General features: G+C 44.0%; 2 protein-coding genes across 10 annotated transcripts; one reads left to right on the forward strand and one right to left on the reverse strand.

The window, feature by feature from the left end:
- Nucleotides 1–356: 356 nt before the first annotated feature.
- LOC124151063 (equistatin-like) lies at nucleotides 357–17,845 on the reverse strand. Of its 8 annotated transcripts, none has more exons than XM_048382415.1 (6): nucleotides 17,736–17,845; nucleotides 17,006–17,157; nucleotides 5,542–5,661; nucleotides 2,914–3,031; nucleotides 1,561–1,640; nucleotides 357–651 (listed from the first exon to the last, which is right to left on the reverse strand). In XM_048382415.1, exons 2-6 carry the CDS (start codon nucleotides 17,133–17,135, stop codon nucleotides 461–463), a joined length of 639 nt encoding a protein of 212 aa, XP_048238372.1. In that variant the 5' UTR covers nucleotides 17,136–17,157; nucleotides 17,736–17,845; the 3' UTR covers nucleotides 357–460. The 8 variants fall into 8 exon arrangements, with proteins under 8 accessions (XP_048238372.1, XP_048238371.1, XP_048238375.1 ...); XM_048382414.1 differs by lacking the exon at nucleotides 17,736–17,845 and adding an exon at nucleotides 17,478–17,500; XM_048382418.1 differs by lacking the exons at nucleotides 5,542–5,661; nucleotides 17,736–17,845 and adding an exon at nucleotides 17,478–17,624.
- A 3,936-nt stretch (nucleotides 17,846–21,781) lies between these two features.
- Nucleotides 21,782–27,342, forward strand: LOC124152767 (probable methyltransferase-like protein 24). 2 transcript variants are annotated; one of them, XM_048382589.1, is made up of 8 exons: nucleotides 21,782–21,868; nucleotides 23,380–23,590; nucleotides 24,078–24,211; nucleotides 25,349–25,480; nucleotides 25,615–25,689; nucleotides 26,098–26,236; nucleotides 26,561–26,854; nucleotides 26,929–27,342. In XM_048382589.1, exons 2-8 carry the CDS (start codon nucleotides 23,423–23,425, stop codon nucleotides 26,932–26,934), a joined length of 948 nt encoding a protein of 315 aa, XP_048238546.1. In that variant the 5' UTR covers nucleotides 21,782–21,868; nucleotides 23,380–23,422; the 3' UTR covers nucleotides 26,935–27,342. The 2 variants fall into 2 exon arrangements, with proteins under 2 accessions (XP_048238546.1, XP_046381776.2); XM_046525820.2 differs by having other exon boundaries at nucleotides 26,561–27,342.
- The last annotated feature ends 177 nt before the right edge of the window (nucleotides 27,343–27,519 follow it).

Consider the following 27,519-nt stretch of genomic DNA (forward strand, 5'->3'; position numbering starts at 1 on the left):
AATGTTAAAAGCGGCGTTAAACCCAACTCACTCACTCACTCCTAACAGGACATAATCTCTGTTACTTTCTTGTTTCATTTTCCTTCCCCAGCCCGTCTGTTATGTGATAATTCATTGGTTCGAATGCTTTAGGTAAGAGACGATCAAATTTTCAGAAAGAACACACTGATCGAATGTTTCTTTCCCATCATCCTGTGACGTCACACCTTCTTCGTGTGCCTTAACCTTTTACGTTAATATCCCAGATCGACCCAGAATCCACACGGGGTTAAACACGTTAAATAGTGGGTAAGGTCTGGTGTTCAGACAACATCGTAAATTTTTATATGCAGAAACTCACAACGACAGAACATAACTAAATAATTCCATGCGATTTATTCCTCGTATATATGAGACCAATGTCACACCGGGAATACAAGAAACGTGGGTCACATGCTCCGCACATGGCAGTATCCGACACCTAACACTGGAGCTTGTCCATTTCACCGATGTTGACAGTTTGGCCGTTGGACAGCATCTTGCCGTTGTTGTCGGTGCAGAAGCAGACAGAGCCCGTGCACTGTTTCTTGTTGTAGCTGCCTTTGTTGTCGCAGAAGAAGAGTTTGCCGATGAGGCCGGTCTTCAGGTAGGCGGCTTTATCCCGAGCACACGCTTAAAAAAGTAGTCAATAAAAACAACGGTCAGCATCAATTCTGAATATGTCTATTTGTATTTCATATGATGCAGTGACACCTTGTGGTCCCGTTAACCATGAAACCTTATATTCCGGACGAGAAATGAAGGCAACGCTCACATGGGAACATTTCTCGTTACCCATGACTCGTTAATCTGGATATTTGTTAACCCAGTCGACTCGATACGAGAACGGATAAACGGGTTTTCACTTGTTAATCCATGCTTGTCATTTATTGTGACAAGAAACTATGTTAGCCGCACTTTAAGCAATATTCCAGCAATATCACGGCGAGGGACACCAGAAATGGGCTTCACACATTGTACCCATGTCGGGAATCGAACCCGAATCGAACCACTAGGCTAGCCGACCGCCCCAACGGTGGTCTGAAGATATTTCGAGACGCTGCGAACAAGGACGGGTATCCAGGCCACCATAGAATCTCAGTTTCAATAAAGGCAACTCACTCACTGGCTTAGAATTTAGACCCATTACCTGAATCTTACTTCCGAACAAATTCACATTGTCACGACCTCAGTACATACGTTCGATTAGTTTTGGTTTGGTTTGTTGTTTGACGCCGCACTCAGCAATATTCCAGCTATTTGACGGCGGTGTGTAAGTAATCGAGTCTGGACCAGAGAATCCAGTGATTGACATCATGAGCATCGATCCACGCAATTGAGATAAGATGACATGCATCAATCCGGCCCCGTTAGTCGCCTCTTGCGACAAGCATAATCACCTTATACTGCAGTCCGCAATATTACAGCTATGATACGTTGACCTTCTGATAACCTAATCCGGCGAGATGTTAATTATAAACTCCTGGAATATAAAACAACTAAACAACGTTGCTAATAATAGAAATATATCTGTTTACTTACTGCAGTCCATGTTGTCTGTGCCAGCGGCGTAGTTGGTGAAGTAGCCGAGGTCGTTACCGTCAGTGTCAACACAGTAGCATCTGCAGAAACCAGGTGTGGAAAATAATGAGTGTTGTTTTACTCCGCTGTCAGTCAAAATATATCACGGCGGCCTTTAATAGTCGAGGCTGGATGAGACATACCAGTGATTGATATCTACAACGTCCCAAGTCATGGGGGTGAAATTGGATTTAACGTCGCGTCCACTTATATAGCGACGTGCATGTACATGTATGTTTGTGTGACTGCCGATTCATAGTGCTAGCCCACTGAGATACCATGCCGCAGTTTAACATGAATACCCCCACTCAGACACAGTATACTGACTCCGAGCCGACCAGTCCTTGTTTTAGCCCCTTAATGCCGAGCACCAAACAGGGTAACAACAAGTACCATCTTTTAACGTCTTTAAATATGACGCGGCAGGGGATTGAACCCTGGACAAACGGAGATGTGATACCCCGGACAAACGGAGATGTGATACCCTGGACAAACGGAGATGTGATACCCTGGGCAAACTGAGATGTGATACCCTGGACAAACGGAGATGTGATACCCCGGACAAACGGAGATGTAATACCCCGGACAAACTGAGATGTGACACCCTGGACAAACGGAGATGTGATACCCTGGACAAACGGAGATGTGATACCCTGGACAAACGGAGATGTGATACCCTGGACAAACGGAGATGTGATACCCTGGACAAACGGAGATGTGATACCCTGGACAAACGGAGATGTGATACCCTGGACAAACTGAGATGTGATACCCTGGACAAACTGAGATGTGATACCCTGGACAAACGGAGATGTGATACCCTGGACAAACGGAGATGTGATACCCTGGACAAACGGAGATGTGATACCCCGGACAAACTGAGATGTGATACCCTGGACAAACTGAGATGTGATACCCTGGACAAACTGAGATGTGATACCCCCGACAAACGGAGATGTGATACCCTGGACAAACTGAGATGTGATACCCCGGGGAAACGGAGATGTGATACCCTGGACAAGTGAGTGTGAGTGAGTGAATTGGGTTTAACGCCGCTTTTGACAGTATTCCAGTTATATCGCGGCGTGTCAGCTTAATGTGGGAGGAAAGCCCGAAGTGATGCAGGTCTTAGACGTTTACCACTTCGGTGAAACCCACGAGCACGGGTATGGTGCTGACAAACCTAGAAACATAATCGGGGCGAACCGGGATTCGAACCCACAATCATAGGTTTCTGGCGTGCCCAAGGGACGCAACTCTGCACAGCGACAAACGGAGATGTGATACAATGGACAAACGGAGATGTGCACCTACCCTGATCCTCTGCACTGCTTGGCCTTGAATGTCCCGTCAGTCTCACACAGAGGTTCAGAGGACCCCAGGAGGTGCTGCTCCTTATCCAGATACTCATGGTGACGCAGAGCGCAGAGTCCTGGCGGGTACAAACAATTACAAAATATGATAAAAGTGTTATATATATGTCGTTAATGGGAAAAACGTATTTATTTACTTAGTTTACTTAGTTTTACTTTATTTTAGTTTTATATTGTTTATATATAATAAACTATGATTAAAAAAATAAAAAAACCGAAATAAATCTATGTTTTTTCCCAATTAAAGATATCCCTGAGAGACTTTTGCAACATGCATGCGTTGACATAGTGTAACCCTACTTCACAAGTAACAGTTCATTCAGCATAAAGGGGCTAAAGTAAGGTCTGGTCGGCTCGGAGTCAGTACACTGTGTCTGAGTGGGGTATTCATGTTAAACTGCGACATGGTATCTCAGTGAGCTAGCACTATAAATCGGCCTCTGTCCGGACTTGTACAAGCAGCCACAGCCACAGCCACACATCCACCCCCACCCCCCACCCACCCTGACCCCCACCCCCACACCCACACCGCTATACAAATGCACAAATCTTGGACGCGACGTTAAACCCAATTTCACCTCACCTCACAAAAAGATTTGTGGGATGAATAAATTTGAAATAATACCCCGAAAGCATACATTAATTTCAGTTCTATGAGGAAATGTACTAATTTAAGTAGGAGTGAGTATAATTGTCATGCGTAATCATGGTTGTACAAGCTGAGAATATTCGTATGACATAAGCAGGCAATCACGTTTGACAACCTTTAGTTTCAAACTAGATCTCAAGATGGAAAAAGGGCGGCAGGGTAGCCTGGTGGATAAAGCGTTCGCTCGTCACGCCGAAGGCCAGGGTTCGATTATCCACATGTGTACAATGTGTGAAACCCATTTCTGGTGTCCCCGGGCGTGATATTGCTGGAATATTGCTAAAAGCGGTGTAAAACCCTACTGACTCGCTTGCTCAAGATTGAAAGGTGGCGTGGACGACCCAGTCGTCTGAGGCGCAACAATTCACTGTGCAGAGTTGCGTCCCTTGGGCACGCCAGGATCTGATGATTGCGGGTTTGAATCCCGGTACACTCAGATTTGGTTTCTAGGTTTGTCAGCACCATACCCTTGGTCGTGTGTATTACAAAAGTAGTAAACGTCTAAGACCTGTATCACTACGGGCTTTCCTCCAACAGGAAGCTTACACACCGTGATATAACGGGAATACTTTTCAAAGCGGCTTTAAACCCAACTCACTCATTCACTGACTTAAGATGGAAGGCTGTTGTTGACACATTTCGTAAAAAGAGCAGACGTTTTCTCATCTGTGCATGCTATTCTCGTCCTCCGCCTTTAGACTGTTACGACATTGTCGCACAGTACCATGTGCTTAACGAAATCAACTCAGGTGCCATCTTCAGCAACCCGTGCCTGTCGTAAAGGCGTCTATGCTTGCCGTAAAAGGCGACCATGCTTGTAAGAGTCGAGTAACGGGATCGGTTAGTGAGGCTTACTGACTTAGTTGATGCATGTCATCGATCCCAATTGCATGGATCGATGCTCATGATGTCAATCACTGGATTGTCTGGTCCAGACTCGATTATTTACATACCGCAATCATATAGCTGGAATATTGTTGATTGCGGCGTTAAACAACAAAGAAAGAAAGAGAGAAAGAAAACTCAGTTGCCAAAACTCTGAAGTGAACTAAGTCTGATTTATGCCAAATCTCGACATGTCTCGCCCAATCTCGCTCTTGCTAGAAATAGATGATGACACAGTTCAAAACGCCAACGCCCGAGAATCAGTACCGATTATCTGACGAAACAGTAGCACCTGCCACTAAAACATTGGTTCCGTGGAGGCGAGTAGGTGTTGCTACCTACTGATGTAGATACGCCCGATGTCGTCATATGCATGCCTCGCATGTACATATTCACCCACGTGAGTGGCATGGGGCGTGCGTACGGGCTTTAAGGGTGAGTGAGTTAGTGAGTGTGGTTTTACGCCGCTTTTTAAAGAAATATTCCAGTAATATCACAACGGGAAACACCAGAAACGTACTTCATATCGATTTGTTTCTTTGTTTGTTGTTTTACGCCGCACGCAGCAATATTCCAGCTGTATGACGTTGGTTTGGAAATAATCGAGTCTGGACCAGACAATCCAATGAGCAATATCATGAGCATCGATCCACGCAATTGGGATACGATGACATGCATGCATCAACAAGTCAGCGAGCCTGACCAAGCGATCCCGTTACTCGTTTCTTACGAGCAAAGTCGCCCTTTACGGCAAGAATGGGTTGCTGAAAACCTTTTCTAACCCGGATCTTCACGGGTGCAATCGCATCGATGTACTTCACATCGAGGTACAAGACAATTGACTGATTTTGCAGTGGACAACGGGAATAGTTCAACTTGGTCAGCCACATAGTATATTATCGTTACGGACGTCCTGGGCCAGAGAGTGTGTCGCGCTGTGGGACTTGCACAGGTGTGTTGTCATGTGAGCTCCCGGTTACTTCAAGGAGGTTAAGATGCATAAATCGGTGAAACAGATAAAATGGTGTAAGTTACCGGTGCTTCTTGTGCTCTTGACACAGGTGAGGGAAGTAGTGTCACAGTGTAGGCCCTTGCCACACTCCGCGTGAGTCCCCACACCCAGAAAGAGGCTGACGTCACACGATTCACCGGCAGCTTCCGGAGAAAAGAAATGACAGGTGAGAAAAGAAATGACAGGTGAGAAAAGAAATGACAGGTGAGTGAATGAGTTGCAACTTTGGTTTAACGCCGCTTTTAACAGTATTCCAGTTATATCACGGCGTGTCAGTTTAATGTGGTAGGAAAGCCCGAAGTGATGCAGGTCTCAGACGTTCACCACTTCGTGAAACCCACGAGCACGGGTATGGTAAATGACAGGTGAGAAAAGAACAGCGCAGGGTGCAAATAAAAGGAAGTCAGTGTTACCTGAGCATGCACTAATACACTGCACACACTACAAAGGAACACAGAACTAACCTACAAACCACCCTAAACTTCAACTCCAAGCTAGCTCTAGCAACACTCCAAGACACACTAAACTTTAAAGCCCTTTGCATATACTTAATTAAAACAGGTCTAACAGACCAAATAAATAAACAAACAAACAAACAAACAAACATACATACATACACACCTCCCTTAGCTCCATCCCCCATTGGCATCTTTTCCAAATCTCAAAATTCAAACATAAGCAACCTTTAAAGGCCCCCTGCTGGGTTGCACCTCATACCCATCTCGGCAAATACACTTAATGCGGGTAGGGTGCTGACACACCTAGAAACACAATCGGGGCGAACCGGGATTCGAACCCACAACCATAGGTTTCTGGCGTGCCGAAGGGACGCAACTCTGCACAGCGAATTGCGGAGCCTTAGACGACTGGGCCACCCCACACATTAAGTGTATTTGCCGAGATGGGTATGAGGTGCAACCCAGCAGGGGGCCTTTAAAGGTTGCTTATGTTTGAATTTTGAGATTTGGAAAAGATGCCAATGGGGGATGGTGCTAAGGGAGGTGGCTGGAATATAGCTGAGTGCGGCGTTAAACAACAAAAAAACAAACAAACAAACCTGATATATTAAAAGACTTAGGGTATAATAGAGTAAAAAAATGAAACACACGGTACATGGCAAAGTTGTTACAGAAAATGCACTAAAAATATAATGCCCGAGTTTACCAAACAAAAGTGATCGCGAAGAGCTTGATGTTCTGAAAAACGAAAACGGCCAGCTCCACATTCCAGAGGAAAATAATTACTCTCATGGAGCAACAAATGTGATTAAACTTTATTGAAACTCCCTGTCGCCCCCAGCCCCTCTCCCAGAATATTAATTGGCCGGTATATTATTTAAGTCAAGACATGCGTTAAATCCATATTCGCATCAAACAATGGAGGAGATTCATATTCGCGCGTCTGGCACAAGAGTGAGTGAGTTTGGTTTTACGACTCTTTCAGCAATATTCTAGCAATATCACGGCGAGGTCAACAGCAATGGAACCCGTGACGATCCGGGGTAGAATAGTTCTTCAGCAACCCATGCTTGCCGTAAAAGGCGACAATGCTTGTCGTAATAGGCGACTAACGGGATCGGGGGGGTCAGACTCGCTGACTTAGTTGAAGCATGTCATCGATCTCAATTGCTTGGATCGATGCTCATAATATTAATCACTGGATTGTCTGGTCCAGACTCGATTATTTACAGACCGCCGTCATACAGCTGGAATATTGCTGAGTGCGGCGTAAAACAACAAAACAACCAACTAACCAAACAACCAGCAAGGGACTCAACACGTTGTACTCATGTGGGGAATCGAACCCTGGCTTTCGGCGTCACAAGCGGACGCTTTAATCATATGGCTACCCCACCGCCCTTATCTGTCGCAAAACCAAGTACAGTCAAAACAACATGGACACAACAAATTCCTGTACTATTCACAAATTGTAAAAATACACTAAAGTACTGTCGGAAATGCTAGAAAACTGCTTTTTGCCTGTTAAAAAGGATTTAATTTTTCACATAGTGTGGTTATTGAAATATCGAGAATCTACCGATCGCCCTACCTGTGGTTTGAAGTATTTCAGTCACAAGGAGTCCTATCGACAAGTTTACAGGAGACAAATTCGAACGAAAAAGTTCACATTTATTATAAGTTCAATGTTAGTCTGAAACGGACTATAGAAATATGCGCACGTGATTCCGTTGTAATGATGATAATGTAGTCTTCATAAAACATCTAATCCACACACAAAAATCATTTTGAGAAATTTCTAGATGTGCATCTTCTAAAATGACAAAATGACGCTGCGTTTTTTTTGGTAAACATTGCTCCCATGATGCATGTTACATTACACTTGCATAGCCATAACCATGGTACACGATATGGAGTCTGTACTGGGAAATATATACAAGTTCTTTACACTTTACATAGAGGGAAACCATTTATTAATTTATAAATTTAGATGAGCAGTTTGGTAATTCACCTTAAGCTATGGGGTTTTCAATTCATACCATCAAGTCAACGGTATGATAAGAAAACAAAACAGGTATAGGGGTGGTCTCAAAAACTAAACTGTGAAGTAAAAGGATATTAGACCGCTTTGATACAGGGTGATTAGGCGTACAGTGTACAAGCTTTATGAGCAGAAGGTAACCCTGACTTGTAGTAGAATTTGGGAGGAATTAAAGATACAATTAATGTTTCCCGGCCTGCACTAACTATTAAGTGGCTATCGACAGATGGACAAAAAGCACCCATAGTACCATCAGGTAAAGATAATCGTGTCATTGTTTTGCACGCTGCAACCCATGATATGGGGCTTATTGATGGATGTGTGCTAGTTTTCGAGGCGAGAAAGAAAACTGGTGATTTTCATAAGGAAATTAAAGTAGGTGATGTGTTCATAGACTGGTTGGAACTTCAGCTATTGCCCATAACAACGTCAGTGTTATTGTCATGGATAACGCGAGTTAATATAACGTCCGAGAATCAGATACTGTCGCCCAAACCATGAGTAGTCTGAAGGCGACCATACAGGAATATATGACATGACATGTCGACTTAAGGCCATATGAAACGAAAGTTCAACTCATGGAGAAAATTCGGCTGAATAAGAAACCAGTCAAGTACAAGAAATATGTGCTGGCGACACAACACGGTTACGTTGTCTTACGTACGCCAGTCAGACATTGTGAGCTCAACCCTGTTGTGCCCATCTTGGCTTAGTGTAACGGGTTCGTAGCAAGTCATAACACAACATTCAAAAGTACAGATTCATATACGTCATCAGCGGAGAAAAATGCTTCCTCAAGAAATCATCTGTAGAACAAATACTTCTGGATTCCAAAACCGCATCCTTCCAATACTCATCGTTCATAACTAGTCCATCATGTTTCCAAGCAAATATAATGCAGTACATATCCTAAATTATCCTTATTAAATACAATAACAGTAATATTTTGAGACCACCCCCAACTCGGTGACATTTGCGCCTGGGACAATGCTAGGGAGGGTGTGAGGTCATCACCTCGGGACAGGTGTTAGGTAATCACCTCAGGTTATAGGCTATTTCATACATGCATGACAACACACGAATAGTTTCTAAGTTTATCATCATTTTCCCTGTAAAAGTACATTTTATGGGTACTCACAATGTCAGTTGGGGCAGGCGAGATTAGGTCAATTCACGTTATTTTGATATATGCTCTTTTTTATAGTCATATGACTCGTATTTATTACATGAAGTCAGAAAAAAACAGTTTTCTAGCATTTCCGACAGTACTTTAACAACACCAGGTGTCCGTTTGACGGTGTCCAGTTCTGCCCTGGTGGGATATAGTGAGTGAGTGAGTTGGGTTAAACGCCGATTTTAACAGTATTCCAGTTATATCGCGGCGTGTCAGCTTAATGTGGGAGGAAAGCCCGAAGTGATGCAGGTCTCAGACGTTTACCACTTCAGTGAAACCCACGAGCACGGGTATGGTGCTGACAAACCTAGAAACATAATCGGGCGAACCGGGATTCGAACCCACAATCATAGGTTTCGGACGTTCCCAAGGGACGCAACTCTGCACAGGGAATGGCGGCGCCTTAGACGACCCCCCCCCCCCCCCCCCCCCCCGGTGGGAAATAGGATATATCACCCCCACCCAGTTGTTTCACGGGCAACACCCACAGATCCCTCCCTTGAGTCCACTCCCCCGTCGCAGGTCATAAACATACAATCCACCGGCATGCATAAGTATTCATTTCAGCCTGTCTCCATTTGGCCCATAGGAGCACCAGAAAAACCAACACACACTGCATGCTCTGAGACATTGTGAACCTTGGAGCTTAGGTGTGAACGTCCAGATGGTAATGCCTTATCCCACGGGGGGGGGGGGGGGGGGGGGAGTCGTCCCTGTGCAGAGTTGCGTCCCTTGGGAACGTCCGAAACCTATGTAGATACTTTGAAGGAAGTCTATTTTCTTCTGGCGATTTGGCGATTGCATCTTATTCACGTCGTCCCGTTTTAAACCAATATTAGTGAGTGATTGAATGTGTGTGTTGGGTTTAACGAACAACAGTATTTCAGTTAAATCACTGCGTGTAAGCTTAATTTGGTATAGAATAAGGGCGAACCGGGAATCGAACCCACCATCACACATTTCTGGCGTGCTTAAGGGACGCAACTCTGCACTGCGAATTGCGACGACTGGGCCACCCGTGCCCCGAACAAGTCTTAGCGCTGGACCACGTTTGTAGGGCCACGTCGAGTTGGGGAACGAACGCCCAGAACATACATTATTATTTTTTGGGGACATAGAAAGGGCAGTACGGATAAAAATAATAATTAAAAAAGCAGCCCCTGATTAATAAATACAAAACGTCAACACCACAGAATAATCACTCTCGATTATCCGACGAAACAGATTCCATTGCCATGAAAGGGGAAAATAGCGGTGAAAATTATATTAATGGATCACTGAAAATCACAGATGACACCAGGTTTTCCCACAAAAAGGGTAAGCATGCCCTGCCCTACTGGTAGCACCTGCCACTCACAGTTTTTATAAAAAAGTAAGTTGTTGACGCCGCACAGAAGTACCCCTGCCATACAAAACGTCAAGATTAATACTACTCAAAAGACGTTTATGATCACCCGATGCTTTTACATCACTATAGTTAATCTGCCATGGAGGTACACCACTCAAAAAACGTTAGGGCCAACCGATTCTTTCATATTACTATAGTAAATCTGTCGTGCAAGTATACTGTAAAAAAAGAAGTTAAATATCATCCGATTCTTTCATATTACTATAGTTAGTCAAGCCAAGACCTTGGTCATCAGCTACTTTTAAGTTGTTAAAAGTTGCAGAAATTCATGTTTTTAAAGATCAGCATACGACTCTTGCGCAAAGATTGTTTGAACATATGGTTACAGCATTCAAGGCATTTATAAATCTTTCAAAACGTTTCATGGTAGACATGTAGAGAAGATTTCCAAATTGACTTGTATCATGTTTTGTCGTGTTTCTTGAGGTGAACTCTTGACTTGCCTTTGCGTGGGTTTGCCACCATGGGTAGACGGGTACACTTGTGGGGCAGGTTACGCTTACCTTTACGCTCTTTCATGACCAAGGTCACGTGTCTTAAAACATTTTTAGCCTTTGTGTCTATATATTTCTCTATATCTGAAGTTTTCGAAATAAATGTTTTTTTAACGCCTGTTTTTGACCAGTATTTTAGATATACCATGGCGTATCAGTTTGACATGGAAGGAAAGACTGAAGTTGTTCAGGTCTTAAACGGGTTTTTTCCACGTTGGTGAAACCCGTCAGCCCGTGTATGGTGCTGACATTCCTAGTAATATAATTAATGAGAATCTGAGAACCCATGCTCGTAAGGTTCTGGCATGCCTAAGGGACGCAACTCTGTCCATATAATTGCGTCGACTAAGATGACTGTGCCACGCGTGCCCACTATTGTAAAGTTTTGTTTGTTGTTTAACGCCACACTCAGCAATATTCCAGCTTTATGACGGCGGTCTGTAAATAATCAAATCTGGACCAGACAATCCAGTGATTGACAACATGAGCATAGATCCACGCAAGTGGGAATGATGACAAGCATCAACCAAGTCAGCGAGCCTGACCACCCGATCCCGTTAGTCGCCTCTTACGGCAAGCATGGGTTGCTGAAGACCTATTCTACACCGGATCATCACGGACCTATTGTAAAGTAGAATAAACAGACCTATAAACTACTACATAATGATATGGTCTACCTGAAGCCGCCATCGCTGTTGACAAGACCAGGACGAGGACAGAGATCTGTGTGATGGCCATCTTTTAGTTTCAGTGAGCTCGAATGTGGATTGAGTACCATCACAACCCTTTTTATAGACTATAGTGGTCAAATACAATTATGATTAAATGACCTATTGCACGTGACACGAGGTGAAATGTAAACGAAATTACATAATAATGAAATGTCCGTGACATCTTCTACAACTACACGGACAGGTATGATAATGTCAACTCCAGCTGTTGCCGTAGATAAGAGAACAGCCCTTCCTGTTATCACGTATCTTAGTGTAAGTGTGGGCGTGGTCATCGCACTTTCAATCGCTGTGTTATCTATTATTGAGTTACCCTGGCATATTCCCTGAACAACAAAAGTGTCCATTATTTCCTGTGCAGGGGCGAGCGAAGTGGCCGAATCACAAGTGATTGAGTGAGTTGGGTTTAACGCCGATTTTAAAAGTATTCCAGTTATTTCACGGCGTGTCCGCTTAATGTTGGAGGAAAGCCCGAAGTGATGCAGGTCTCAGACGTTTACCACTTTGGTGAAACCCACGAGCACGGGTATGGTGCTGACAAAACTTGAAACATAATCGGGGCGAAGAGGGATTCGAACCCACAATCATAGGTATGTGGCGTGCCCAAGGGACGCAACTCTGCACAACAAACAAACATCGAATCGCGGCGTCTCACACGACTGGGCCACCCGTGCGCCCTTGAACACAAGACTGAGTCAAGTTTTAACGCCGCTTTGAGGGATTCGAACCCACGATCATAGGGTTTTGGCGTTCCAAAGGACGCAACTCTGCACAACAATTCGCGGCACCTTGGACGACTGGGCCACCCATGCCCCCTTTATCACAAGATTAAGCATGAGATGAAATACTGACGAAAATGATAATGTGTCATGTCCCATACTGAACTCTTTTTTTCTTATAAAACGAGAGTGAGTTTGGCTTGAGGCCACTTTGAACGGTTTTGTCAGCTTGATGTGCGAGTAAAGCCCGAAGTGACGTAGGCCTGGGACGTTTATCATCTTGGTGGAACCAACGAGCACGGGTGTCATACTGTACCCCCCGAGAAAAGGGAGGAACATTTATATTTGCAACATCATCTACAGCAGCAAATGTTGAACTGTCGCCCATAAAGCCGTGAAGAGTGAGTGAGTGAGTATGGTTTTACGCCGTTTTTAGCAATATTCCAGCAATATCACGGCGGCGGACACCAGAAATGGCCTTCACACATTGTACCCATGTCTGGAACGAACCCGGGTCTTCGGTGTGACGAGCGAACGCTTTAACCACTAGGCTACCCGACCGCTCCAAAGCCGTGAAGAAAACTAAACCTACTTGTATACATTAGCATTCAAAAGACATGTGTTTAGTTCCTTTTGAAATGTGATATGGCTGCCATGGGGGCCATATTGGAGGACCGCCTCCGTGGTCTAGTGGCAGAGCGTCCGTCTGGAGAGCGGAAGACCCGGGGTTAGATCCCCGGCCGCGTCATACCCCAAACAAGTTAAAAGATTGTACTCTTGTTACCCTGCCTGACGCTCGGCGTAAAGGGGCTAAAACAAGGACTGGTCGGCTCGGAGTCAGCATATTGTGTTTGGCTGGGCATGTAAAACTGCGGCATGGTATCACGGTGGACTGGCACTTAAAATCGGCACTAGTCCGGACCTTTACAAGCAGCCACACAAACACACACGTTCTTGCACGTCGCTTTTCAAGTGCAATAATCTTGGTCGCGATGTTAAACCCCTTTTCACCTCACCATATTGAAAATAGGATTCGAACATCCTGAACATATTAAAGGTTCAGCTTCATTGGTCCAGTGACGTTTAAGGATAATTACAGACGCCGCCGACCCCGACATGAAGGTCAGGCCACGGGGCACTGATAGGCTTCCAATTTGATAAATGTCTGATACTAATGACAGGGGTTAATCTACACCACGGTTCATACTTACACAGCTGTTTCACGCAGATAGGACAGCAACCACAGTAGCCCCCGTGGGGGTCAATACGACCATCACACCCCAGGGCAGACAGGCAAGACACCGCCATGCACGTGGTAGGGGAACACCCCGTATGTACCGGCAGTCCGTTGAAGTCCAGACATTGGGCACCGACGAAGGTTAGGCACAGCACAAGCAGACACCTCATATTGTTTGGCGCACGTAATGTAGACTGATTTCTGTGGCCTGATCTTTTGATCATGATAAGACTGAACTGGTTTCTGTCTTCAAATCCACAAAGGAGTGGAGAGGCTAAGCGAGGGGTGGGTTTTGTGCTGAATATACACTGTGTTTTTTATAATTTGTGAAAATTAGAAAATATAATTAATGTAGATGAGTATTATTTGGGGTCGGGTGTGGGCTGAGTGGCTGGAGAGTGAGAGAGTGAGTGAGTGAGTGAGTGAGTGAGTGAGTGAGTGAGTGAGTGAGTATTGTTTTACGCCGCTTTTAGCAATATGGGCTTCCCACATTGTACCCATTAGGCAAAGCGAACCTGGAGCTTTTGGCGTGACGAGCGAAGGCTTTAACCACTAGGTTACCCTACCACCCCTGGGGATTGAGGACTGGAGCTGGGATTTGCGATTGGGGCTAGGCAGCGGGGCTTAGGGTGGGGATTAGAGCTGGGGGCTGGAGTGGAGCTTGGGGCGGGGCGGGATGTTGAGTGGTGTTCTGGCTGAGAAGCTCAGGGACTCGGATGGCGCTAGGTTTGTGGCTGAGGCTTCAGTTCGGTACTTGGAGACGGGGGTTGGCGCTAGGGGTTGGGGGTTGGGGGTTGGGGATTGGGGATTGGATGCGTGTTCTTTAACCTAGTCTTTCATCAAACACATCTGTCAGGGTCAAATGTACGCGTCGGCCGTAAAATATACATTCATTTATTCTCATTTAGCAATTTTGTTTGTCTGTCGGTCAGTCCGATAACGGTACGAAAATGTAACCGCTTCCTCAATTTTATCATCCCGTACAATCACAGAGAGATGAATTTTATCTGTATTGATACAGAAACTGGCACAGAAACAATCACAATCCATGCCCTACCCTTTCTGTTTCACACGAGAAGATTCTAAATTATATTTTCACAATTTGGTCCTTTCAAAAGAAAATAATAAAAACCCACCCAAAATATTGAAACACCATTCCCTTATCGTGCCAGTCACAATATGACAAAACCCTTTCTATATTCGTAAGAAATGTCACAGACTAGTGTACGATTCTGACTATTAGCATGTGTTCATGAATCCGTATCCAATAGTAATGCCCCACCGGTGTCACCCGTCACGAACACATGCAAAGGCAAGTCAATTGTTCACCTGAAATCGGAAAATATGGTGGAACTCAAAATAGGGAATTGCATCGGACGTCGTTTTATCACTGATGCGTCAAATCTGAAAATGTCCTCCACAACACTTTATGAAAGCTTTACTGAGACCTTGAATGTTGTAACCTTGATCAAACAACTTCTGAGCAAGAGTCAATGCTGACTTCCTCCTTAGGTTTCAGGTTCATCACTACAGCAGGTTTGGAGAAGAAATCGAAAATTAACGGAGAATGGATTGAGGACGGACAGAAGACGGACATTCGCTTTGCCATATGCTTACCTTTATGTTCGGTCCTGATCAGCTATATCTACTGAAATTGCGGCAATTCTACGTAAATTCGTATTACAACGGTATTAGAAGTTGAAATATGAGCAAACGCGCTAGCAACTATGCTTGTCTAAGCCAGTACAGACCAGGGTGTCATGGCGGTTATAAGTAGTATTCCAGTCATACCAAGGCGTGTCAGCTACATGTGGGAGGAAACCCGAAGTGATGCAGGTCTCAGACGTTTACCATTTCGGTCAAACTCACGAGCACGGGTATGGTGCTGACAAACCTAGAAACATAATCGGGGCGAACCGGGATTCGAACCCACAATCAAAGGTTTCTGGTGTGCCCAAGGGACGCAACTCTGCACAGCGAATCGTGGCGCCTTGGACGACTGGGTCACCCGTGCCCCCAACGGCGCTAGGAGGTTATCGTGAAGGGGTACCAGAGACTTACAGAGTTGAGCGACGCATGCTGGACAGCACCCACAGAAACCTCCTGTTGGGTCGACCCTCCCGTCACAGTCATTGGGGTAGGCACACCGAATGACGGCACATATGTTGTTATGGCAAACTGGAACGGCCCCTACGGCGGCAACTGCGGCAACAACCACTACGAGAAGCGACTTCATCATGATTGTAGAAAGGACAGTTGACTTGGCTGACTTTCGACTACTTTATCGTGGAACCTTATGACCCTTGACACAAATCTCAAGATAGTTTTGTATCATAGTTGTTCCATATCACTCACAGTATACTTAGGTCTACAACATTCTTAAGCTAAGATAAGGAGTGTCGGAGTGAGTGAGTTTGATATTACGCCGCTTTTAGCAATATTCCAGCACTATCACGGCGGGGGACACCAGAAATGGGCTTCACACATTGTACCCATGTCGGGAATCGAACCCGGGTCTTCGGCATAGGAGTGTCGGAAATCCTAGAAAAATGCTTTTCAGGCTTCAGTTATTGAAAAAAGCATTTTTCTGGCATTTTCGACTGTACTTTTTTTAGTTGATTTTATTTGCCGACTATCGCCAGTAGCTAGAGAGATGGTGTAAATCCTGCCGGGGTACCATGCAGGTAGCAGAGGTACATAAGTCCCCACGGTCCCTAGTATGGTGGTGGTAATGAGTGAGTGAGTATGGTTTTATGCCGCTTTTAGCAATATTACATCAATATCACGGCGGGGGACACCAGAAATGGGCTTCACACTTTGTACCCATGTCGGGAATCGAACCCGGGTCTTTGGCGTGACGAGCGAACGCTTTAACCACTAGGCTACCCGACCGCCCCTTGGTGGTAATGAATAGTGATATCTTTGTAAGGTTGGTTGGTTGTTCTTAACGCCGCACTAAGCAATATGTAAATAATAGAGACTGGACCAGACGATCCAGTGATTGACATCATGAGCATCGATCCACACAATTGGGATACGATGACATGCATCAACCATGTCAGCGAGCCTGACTACCCGAGCCCGTTAATCGCCTTTTACGACAAGCATAGTCGCCTCTTACGTCAAGCATGGGTTGCTGAAGACCTATTCAAACCATGGATCTTCACGGATAGGACACACATGTCATAAGCTTCGTATTATTGAACAGAGATGTAAAACTGTTACCTAAGCCTTGTGATGACCTTGACATTGGGATTATCCACGGATTGAAAGAAGGCACTGAGAGGAGTGGCCTTGACTTTGCCAGATGGGACAGCAGAAACACCACACATACAGCATCGCGGTAGAGCGTCATCGTCAACCCGATCCGTTAATACCTGGGAAATATAATATCAGGAATAGGCTTAATCTGGGGATTCCTGGTAAGGGGATTCCTTGTAAGAAAACCAATCCAGAAATATATGCGGTCGTGGGTCGTTGCTCACAATATCAATCACTGGTTTGTCTGCTCCAGACTAGATTATTTGCAGGCCGCGGTGATATAGCAGGGATACCGCTGAGTGCGGCGTTAAACTCCTGCTCATGACAAGTCAGTACACACCGGTTTTAGGGCATCCGCACACATTGAATGAATGTTGTTTTACACCGCAGTTAGCATCATTCTATCCTGTATCCTGAGTCCTGTTAAAATACAAACCTGGACAAGGACATCATACGTTGAGAGCATCGGAAATAATCCAAGCCATCGAGCCTCGAAAACAAAATATGACAATGAACGCTCATCGCCACTCTGATGACACTCCTTTCAGACCCTTTCTGTCACGCATCTCGATATACCAGATCAGTAATGTAAACAAGATGCCATCTAGATACTCCAATCAAAGATACCCTAAAACATCCTATCACATGTAATATGGGAAATAGCCTTCTAATATCAAAACGATCAATATGTTACCTTTTCTTGATGACCAGTCACGGAGAAGTGGTGCGTTCGAGAGATGCGGTTTGACACTTGTTCTCAACCTTCCTGTCGCAGTGTTCGCGTCATCAATCAGAGGACATGGGTTTCGCCCTAATTGTAGTCCAACCAAGATTAAATAGTCATTAAAATTATGTGCTTTGTTTTAGTTCAATTGAACAATATCTGTTTACTCTAATTCACAGAGAAAACGTCTCAGTTTTGGCACGTTTCACAAATTATATAAACACAATATATAAACACGATATGTCACATGACGAGGTTGTCTGCAACTTAGTGGTATGTGGGTCTAGCTTATTAGAAGATTTTAGCAACACGATATTTCCTTGTACAATTTTAAACATTTGCAAAATTAAGACACATTTTTTGGTAGGCTGTGGTAGGGTTGGACAGTGGTCAAATTTCTTTCTTTTAAGGCGTCTTTAAAGCTTTCAAAACCTTTTAAGCCAGACGTGGAAGGCATTTCCAAATTTACAATTGCGATTCCCTATATTGTACCTTATGCTCCCAACCCGTGAAGATCCGGGGTAGAATAGGTCTTCAGTAACACGAAAAGAACACCCGATTTTTCATATTGCTGTATAGTAATATGAAAGAATCGGGTGTTCTGTAACTTCTTTCGAGTAGTATAAATCTTAGAAGTGGTCGATCTGCTCATATTTTCATTTGGCTCTCTTTGTGCCAGATGGTTGAGCATAAATACTGGCACGAAATATAATACGAATTAAATAAATATCTGCGTTATTCAATTCCTGTAGGCACAGATGTAGCATTTGCTTTTGTTTGTTTGTTAATTGTTAGGAATATTCCGGCTACATGATGGCGACCTGTAAGTCCAGTAAAGATCCGGGTTAGAAATGGACTTCAGCAACCCATGCTTGTCATAAGAGGCGACTAACGGGATCAGGTGGTCAGGCTAGCTGACTTGGTTGATGTCAATCACTGGATTGTCTGGTCCAGACTAGATTATTTACAGACAGCAGTCATATAGCTGGAATATTGCTGAGTGCGGCGTTAAACAACAAACAAACAAACAAACAATTACCATGTGCTTCCGTAGTTTAGGTGAACACTTGACTTGCCTTTGCATGTATTTATGACGGGGGCCAGCGGTGGGGCAGGATATGTTCACCTTTTTTTGCGAAAAACCTGGTATCAAGTCGGAATCGTACAATGAATTCTGTCTTTAGCAGATATTTCGTATGATTGTGGAAAAGGCGTCATCGCTTTTATTTTCATACGTTTGAATCAGGAAGATTGTGCTGAATGGGGTTTGGGGTCAGGAGTAATTGTAAAGTATTGCATTGTCCATATATTGTATCCTTGGTCACAAAAGGACCAAGGTTAAGTGAGTGAGTCAGTGAGCATGGTTTTACGCCGCTTTTAGCAATATTCCAGCAATATCACGGCGGGGGACACCAGAAATGGGCTTCACACATGGTATCCATGTGGAGAATCGAACCCTGGTCTTCGGCGTGACGGCGAACGCTTAAACCACAACGCAACCCGACCATCCCCTACCCCGAAGGTTAAGAGTCCGTCGACGTGGCTTGCCACTCATTCAAATAACACCCGAACTAAATCGTCTTGCTCGCCTCAGTTATCATAATCTTTTATGAATTGGATTCGTAGGATTTTATCAACACAAGATAAGCCCATGGGAAGATCCATACCATAAAGTAGAGGGACTTCCATTATCTAATTGCTGTGTAAGAATTAAGGCGATGAAATAACATTTATCTAGACAATCTCTTAGAATTGCCCCGGGGGTCACTCGTCATACAGGTACGTGTCCGTGATCTGAGGTCATCACCTGATTTTGACCACCACCTGTTGGTTCCATTATGCTCTCGGCAATAACAAATACCATTAGATTTAAAACACGACACATGTCATGCACGTAGAAACACTACCCATACGGTTGTACCGAGATCTCGAAAATCTCGGTTGTCACGTGCACTTGGAACAAATCAAGATTATCACGTGCACTGGTGACACATGTATTGGAAGCGATCAAGCCTGTTATGTAAATTACATGAAACACTCTTAGATACACTCTGAGATGTCTTTGTTTGTTGAGCGCAAACAAAAGTTTAACAACTTTGAAATCAAATAAAAATGCTGATTGCAGTTTTTCATCCGCCGAATTTCTGCCTGCCAACCATATTTTTAAGTGAGTGAGTGACTTGGGTTTAACGTCGACGTCGCTTTAAACAATATTTGGCATAAATAACAGTAGTATTGTATCGTGTTTCATTATCACCATCAATCCCAATGTGCTTGGGTTTTATTTATATTCTATGGTCTTTCTACAACAAAAAGACTAAGACTTAGTTAAGATTTCAAAAGGTTTTATGCAATTTCCTATTTTGTATTATATCACGTGTTCAGATAATTACTTGCCTTGCCTTTGCATGTGTTTGCGGTGGCTACAACCGGAGGGGCAGGATATGCTCACCTTTTTGCGAACACCTATTACCATCACTATTTGATGTTGATTCATTAACACGTGTTTCTGATACTGTCGATGTCGTACATTTCTTATGATTATGGAAAGGGCTTTCTGTTTTTTTCTTTTGTAAACAAACGTAAACATGTTTTTTGCCTGAATGCAAAACCGAACTTTCTTCTGCTTCACTTAATATTTACCTATACATGTGGAATCTTAAATGATTCGCTGATGAAATAAATTACTGTTTGATGTATCCATTCCGCCAGTCGTCAGAGTTGCGTCCCTTAGGCGTGCCAGAGACGTTTGATCTTGAGTTCGAAGCCCGGTTCAATATGATTGTTTCTTGGTTTGTCAGCACCTTTCGTCAGTGGTAAACGTCGAAGATCTGCATCATGTTGGGCTTCCTCCCTTGGTGCCATGCGGTTATATAACTGATACAATGTTCAAAGCGGCGTTAAACTTCACTCACTCACTCGCGGATCATGCAATATGATACGAATAAGGGTAACAACAACTCGATCTATTTCATCATCGATGTATTTTTGTGTTCTACTGTAATGAGAAGGACGTAAGTAACCAATAGTTCGTGATTGTTGTAATTGCCGTAAAAAATGGAGATCTGAATAATTCAGATTTCAAATGTTTGAGACCCGTGAAGATTCGGAGTAGAAGAGGTCTTCAGCAACCTATGCTTGCCGTAAAAGGCCACTATGCTTGTCGTGAGAGGCGACTAACGGGATAGAGTAGCCAAGCTCGCTGACTTGGTTGATGCATGTCATTGTATCCCAATTGCATAGATCGATGCTCGTGATGTCAATTGCTGGATTGTCTGGCTCAGACTCGATTACTGAGTGCGGCGTTAAACAACAAACAAACATATCAAATGTTTGACTTGGCCAAGGCAGAGTCATGCATTTGTCTGCTAATGGTATGAACATATAAATTTTCTTGAACTAGCTACTGGACTGAACTCCAAACTTTATGTTATATGGCGAATTGGGTAGGGAACCACTAAGTATTAAAGTTTATAAACATGTTATCTCGTTTTGGCATAAGCTTGCTACCTCAGAATTGTATGAGAAACCGTCCCACATACTTTACAAATACATGTATACTATCCATATAGAAGTTGAAAATGTCCAATGGTTAGAATGTATTAAGAATATATTCGATAATTACGGTCTATCATATGTATTACAAACCCCATGGGTATGAGAGAGAGAGAGAGAGACACAGAGAGAGACAGAGAGAGAGAGAGAGACAGAGAGAGAGAGAGACAGAGAGAGAGAGAGAGAGAGAGACAGAGAGACAGAGAGACAGAGACTTATCACCTTTTCCCATACCTGATATGTTTCATAACAAAAATATATTTTGAAGACTCAACTGCAATGGAATTTTAAGTGCAACTAACGGATTATATCAGCTAGGGTGATAAGAGATAATTTACATTTAAAAGCAACCGCCCCCTTATCTCGTGAATAGAGTAATTGCAGCACAATGTTGCCGCGAGTGCAACCCCCACAGGCAACTAGCTGTGTACGTATAAAGAGGCCAAGAAGAGATGGACGTCATTCAAGGTGAGAGTGGTCAGATGATAAACTTGACCAGTGGAATACTGTGGCGTGAGTGCTGTTGAAGTCAAATCCAACGACATCAGGTAAGACAGGAATCTGCTGAAGGATTATGTGTATTTATATGGGTGTTAAAAAGACAAAGTCTCTGTCCTGTTTGGGGCGATCACGGGCTGATGTCCGGCTTGGGGAAACATGGTGCCACATGCTGTCACATTCGATTGAACACCGGTGTCGTAGATCTTACAGCCCTACGAACTCAATATCCGCCGGACATTGTACCCAAGGAAATGTAGTCCCGGGTATTAATGGCTAGTGTCCAATGTCCTCGGTCATTCCTCCCGTGAAGATCCGGGGTAGAACTGATCATCAGCAACCCATGTTTAATGTAAGAGGCAACTAACGGGATCGGGTGGTCAGGCTCGCTGACTTGGTTGATGCATGTCACCGTGTCCCAATGGCATTGATCGATGCTCATGATGTCAATCGCTGATTCTGTGGTCCATACTCGATTATTTACAACCGCCGTCATACAGCTGGAATATTGTTGAGTGCGGGGTTAAACAACAAACAAACTAAGACATTCAGTACTAAGATAACAACATCCAGGAACTACAGATCCTAAGGAATGTCCCACAAGCTAATGTCCTATCAGTGCAGTGTCGCTTCCTGTTCGAGAACATGGGTCTAACGTCCGCGCCTAACACTTGGGGTTGATTTTAGGATTTTGAACTTCTGAATTCTTTCGCGAATAAAGACGTTGAAGTCAACTCTGTGATCACTGGAACTGCAACTTCTAAAAAGACAGTAAAGCTATAACACTTAGAGTTGTATTCTAGTAATGTGTATGTTTTAGATTTTGTCAGACAATGAGTACTTTTATATCGGTTCTGAAAGCGTCTCCAGTTCCTCGTTCTTGTCTCATGAACCATTTGCAGTGGGGATTGGGTGGCCAGGCTCCGTCACTCGGCTGATTGTACCTCAATGGGGTGGATCCATACGCTCTGTCACTCAGCTGATTGTGTCATCGTACCTCAATGGATGGATCCATACGCTCCGTCACCATCGTACCTCTGTCACTGGTTCGCCTGGTCCAATCTCGAATTGCTGAAAGCGTCGTTTAACAACATAATCTACCAGTTATATGTATCAATATATTTCTTACATCATCGACCGCTTCCGTGGTCTAATGGTAGAGCGTCCGCCCGGAGAGTGGAAGATCCGGGGTTCGATCCCCGACCGCGTCATACCGAAAGACGTTAAAAGATGGCACTTATGTTTACCCTGTCTGGCGCTCGGCATTAAGGGTGTGGTCAATTTAAACCACTTTATGGTCGGCTTGGAGTCAGTATACTGTTTCTGAGTGGGGTAGTCATGTTAAACTGCTGCATGGTATTTCAGTGAGCCAGCATTATAAATCAGCATCAGTCCGGACAAGTACAAGCAGCCACCCACACACATACACGTGCATGCACGTCGCTATATAAGTGCAATAATCTTGGACGCGACGTTAAACCCCATTTCACCTCACCTTTCTTACATCATCCTTTTTGCCATTCCCAAGATCAAACTGTAGCATATACTACCTTCCTTACAGTGACGACAGTGATCACCTGCACCTCTGACAGTGATTTACCTGTATGAAGGTACCTTGGGACCGCCTCAGGATGAAGATAGCCCGGTATGCCCCCATGGTCAGTGCCCTCATAGTGTCCGTGGTACTCCTGTACATAGCTTCCAGGACGAGGCCGAGACAACCAATGTTTCTGGATCAACAAGACAGGGTCGGACTCAAGTCCAACGCTCAGGTATGTGAAGCATGACATCTCAAGCACAGCTTTTGTCTCCGTCTGATGTGTCTGATGAGTTTTTGTCAATGAGCAACGGACACATCACTCTCAGAGCGATGTCATCTCCGTGGCAATTGGTCCCCTGTATCCCAAACCTAACGTTAGGGGATCGGTAGGGTAGTTCTGGTGACATGGCTGATTGGGTGTCCCTTGTTTCGTTGCCCATGCTGCAATCACTGGTCGCATTGATATAGATCGAATAGTACTGGATACGGCGTAAAACAACATTCCTTTTAGAATTATGTTATGCTTGTGTTTGCATATTTTGTGACTAAAGGGAAATTGATCATAAACGTATATAATACATGATATGTTGAAAGATTTTGCTATTTTACTCGTTCGCAATTCAATTATGAAGTACCCGTCGAATACCACAAGATGTATTAGTTACCAACTAGGAGTACACCTATCTTGTCCTGGTGTATTACACGTTGTATCATTGCAGGATGGAACAGAAGAGAAGAAGTCCCTCCCAGAGCCAGCGTTAGGTACCGGGGAGGGCGTGCCCGCCCATCCAATCCCCTTGGAGGACAAGCTCCGTACCATGACCAACAAACAACTGGCAACTCTTTATAACGAGTAGGTATTTACCGTTATAACCTGTTTGTGTTATAACGAATAGGTTTAATAGATATAAAAAATCATTCATAAAGCATTTCACTTTGAATACGAGGTGTTAAACACTGCATTAACTGGGTGATTGTTCTCAATTATTACACATGTATAAAGGTTTTTTTGATATCAGCACTGTCAATGCGTATCGGCTGCTCTGTACAAGCAACTGACGTAGCGCACAAGCGTTGGTTGGTTGTTTTGTTGTTTAACGCCGCACTCAGCAATATTTCAGCTATATGACGGCGGTCTGTAAATAATCGAGCCTGGACCAAATAATCCAGTGATTGATATCATGAGCATCGATCCACGTAATTGGGACCGATGACATTTATTAACCAAGTCAGCGAGAATGACCATCCGATCCCGTTAGTCGCCTTTTACGACAAGCATAGTCGCCTATTACGGCAAGCATGGGTTGCTGAAGACCTATTCTACCCCGGGATCTTCACGGGTCTGCGCACAAGCGGGCCGTTTTGGATATAACTAATAACCTAATTGTACAGCATTCAACATATTGCATGTATCATACAGTTTAATAAACATCGCATTTCGTATTTAAATTATGTCAACTATCGAACACTGTTGACGTTCTTTTCATTTCATAGAGTTCTTTAACGAACAGTTATCTAAACAACGTTATGTGGTGTTATATTTCTGTTATAACCAAAGTCCACGTGTTGTGCTATATTTTGGTTATGAGGTGAGGTGAGGTGAAATTGGGTTTAACGTCGCGTCCATGATTATTGCACTTATATAGCGACGGGCATGCACGTGTATGTGTGTGTGTGGCTGCTTGTACTAGTCCGGACAGATGCCGATTTATAGTGCTAGCTCACTGAGATACCATGCCGCAGTTTAACATGAATACCCCACTCAGACACAGTATACTGACTCCGAGCCGACCAGTCCTTGTTTTAGCCCCTTAATGCCGAGCGCCAGACAGGGTAACAACAAGTACAATCTTTTAACGTATTTTTGTATGACGCGGCCCGGGATCGAACCCTGGACCTTCCGCTCTCCGGGCGGACGCTCTACCACAAGACCACGGAGGCGGTCATTTTGGTTATGAAAGCAATATCAACGTGTTGTGCTGTATTTCAGTTATCTTACCAACGTGCAAGTGTTGTGTCGGGACAAGATTAGGATGGGCAACATTCACGGCGGCGGCTGGGACGTCTGTGTGGACGGACATTACAAGCTGAAGAAAGACAACTGCATCGTCTACTCATTCGGGTTAGTTTTGTAGTTTTGATATTAAAAGGAAAAACACAATTTTCTCTCATTTATGATACATGAAAATTATCATATCTAATTTGATTAATGTTCATAAAAATTCAACACTCACACGTTTTATTTTATTCTTACAGCATTGACAACGACTTCAGCTTTGACGATGACGTCGCTGACACCTTCGGCTGTGAAGTGCATGCTTTTGATCCCAGGTGAGAGTCGACACCAGCCACCGAAAACTCAGATGATATAAATATGACTACTGGTTAAACCATGCGGTATGCATAAACCTTTAAGCGAGTGTATAAGGGTGTACGGGGCCACAATAAATAGGCTTTACACATTATACCCAGGCGAGGTATCAAACCCGGGCCTTCGGTCTGTCGAGCGAAAGCATTAACCACTTGGCTACCGCACCATTATTCTAATGGAGACATGTTGACAGTTTCAAATAATCACTAAGTATTACCTTGGTGGATGGTGCTCTCTCACTCTGTTACTCTGAGACATCCGTGCTTTTGTATTCACGTCATGGCGGTGACCAGACACAAGAAATTATGTTTATTAACCGACAGTGTCTCTCAGTCATCATGTGATTAAAACCGCATTCAATATTACAGCATGAATAAGGACGGCCACCTGAGGGGGAAGCTGATCAACTTTCACAACCTCGGACTGGCGGACATCAATGGTAACGGCAAGAGGAGTTGGCCAATGAAGACACTCCCGGTCATCAGACAAGACAACGGACACGCCGAGGTAGGACTGTAGACATTAATGAACACATTTACTGAGAGGTACGGCCAATGCCTTCCTTGTACCGCTTCACTGGTAGTGGACAGTAGAGAATTTGAGTTGGGGATTTAAAACAGCCTCGAAAGAGTCCCTTATTGATCAAAAAGATTTCTGTTAAAATAATTGCTATTTATAAGATTGTTATTTGAAAAATGCGCCATGTTGAAATAGGAACGTGTTTTACTGCGATATACAGTTTTGTATTTGTACCATTGAAAACATGATACAATAACAACAGGAAATATACAAATATATAGGTTCTTCACTTCTGTATCTCTTCGTTTCCAGAAAGAAATTGACTACGTAAAGATTGACATCGAAGACTCCGAATGGGGAGCTTTGAGATACGCTTTCAAAACCGATGCCCTCAAAGGTATAAAGCAGCTGTCGTTGGAGTTCCACATGTTTGGTAAAGAGGAGGTGTCTAGGTACATCGCCCGGCTGAACGTCCTCCGGGAGTTGTACAACCAGGGCTACAGGATATTTTGGACACACAACAACGTGGTCTCCGCCTGCAGGTTCACCTCTGTCTTCGATGGCAGACAGAGAACCAAGTGTCATGAAGTCTACTTCCTCAAGTGGGTTTAAAGTTCGCCACGATCATAGAGGCCAATAGACAGGGAACCAGAGGTCATGAAGTCTACTTCATAAAGTGGGTTTAAAGTTCGCCACGATTCATAGAAGCCTTCAGACAGGAGTGTCATGAAGTCTACTTCCTCAAGTGGGTATAAAGTTCGCCACGATTCATAGAAGCCTTCAGACAGGAGTATCATGAAGTCTACATCCGGAAGTGGGTGGTTTAGAGATCGCCAGGATTCATTCACGATCAACCAGTTTGAGTTGAATTTGTATATCTGACTTCATTGCTTTTACCCAATCCACAATATTCACCATTGTGTGCTTTGAACCAACGGTAACACTTAAGTCTATGGACCATGGCTGTTTATGGAATCACTTGTGTGTATATATTGTAAATAGTGCTCATCCATCCGTGTTAATATTGTACATAGTTCATGTCATTGCTGTATTTAATTCATTTCCATTCGAATAAATTATATACATTCTACAAATGCCAACAGTGTTATGTGTGTAATGAAGCGTACCAGGCACCAGGTGTTTATTTTTTTGACGTACCATTAGTCACTTCAGTCGACTCCAGTCATGAAGTGCTGGGTCGCCTTGTGGTTAAAGGGGGCACGGGTGGCCCAGTCGTCTAGGGCGCCGCGATTCGCTGTGCAGAGTTTCGT

Source organism: Haliotis rufescens, unplaced genomic scaffold (genome assembly GCF_023055435.1).
Source record: "Haliotis rufescens isolate VD_foot unplaced genomic scaffold, xgHalRufe1.0.p SCAF_4, whole genome shotgun sequence".
NCBI classification, from domain to species: Eukaryota; Metazoa; Mollusca; class Gastropoda; order Lepetellida; family Haliotidae; genus Haliotis; species Haliotis rufescens.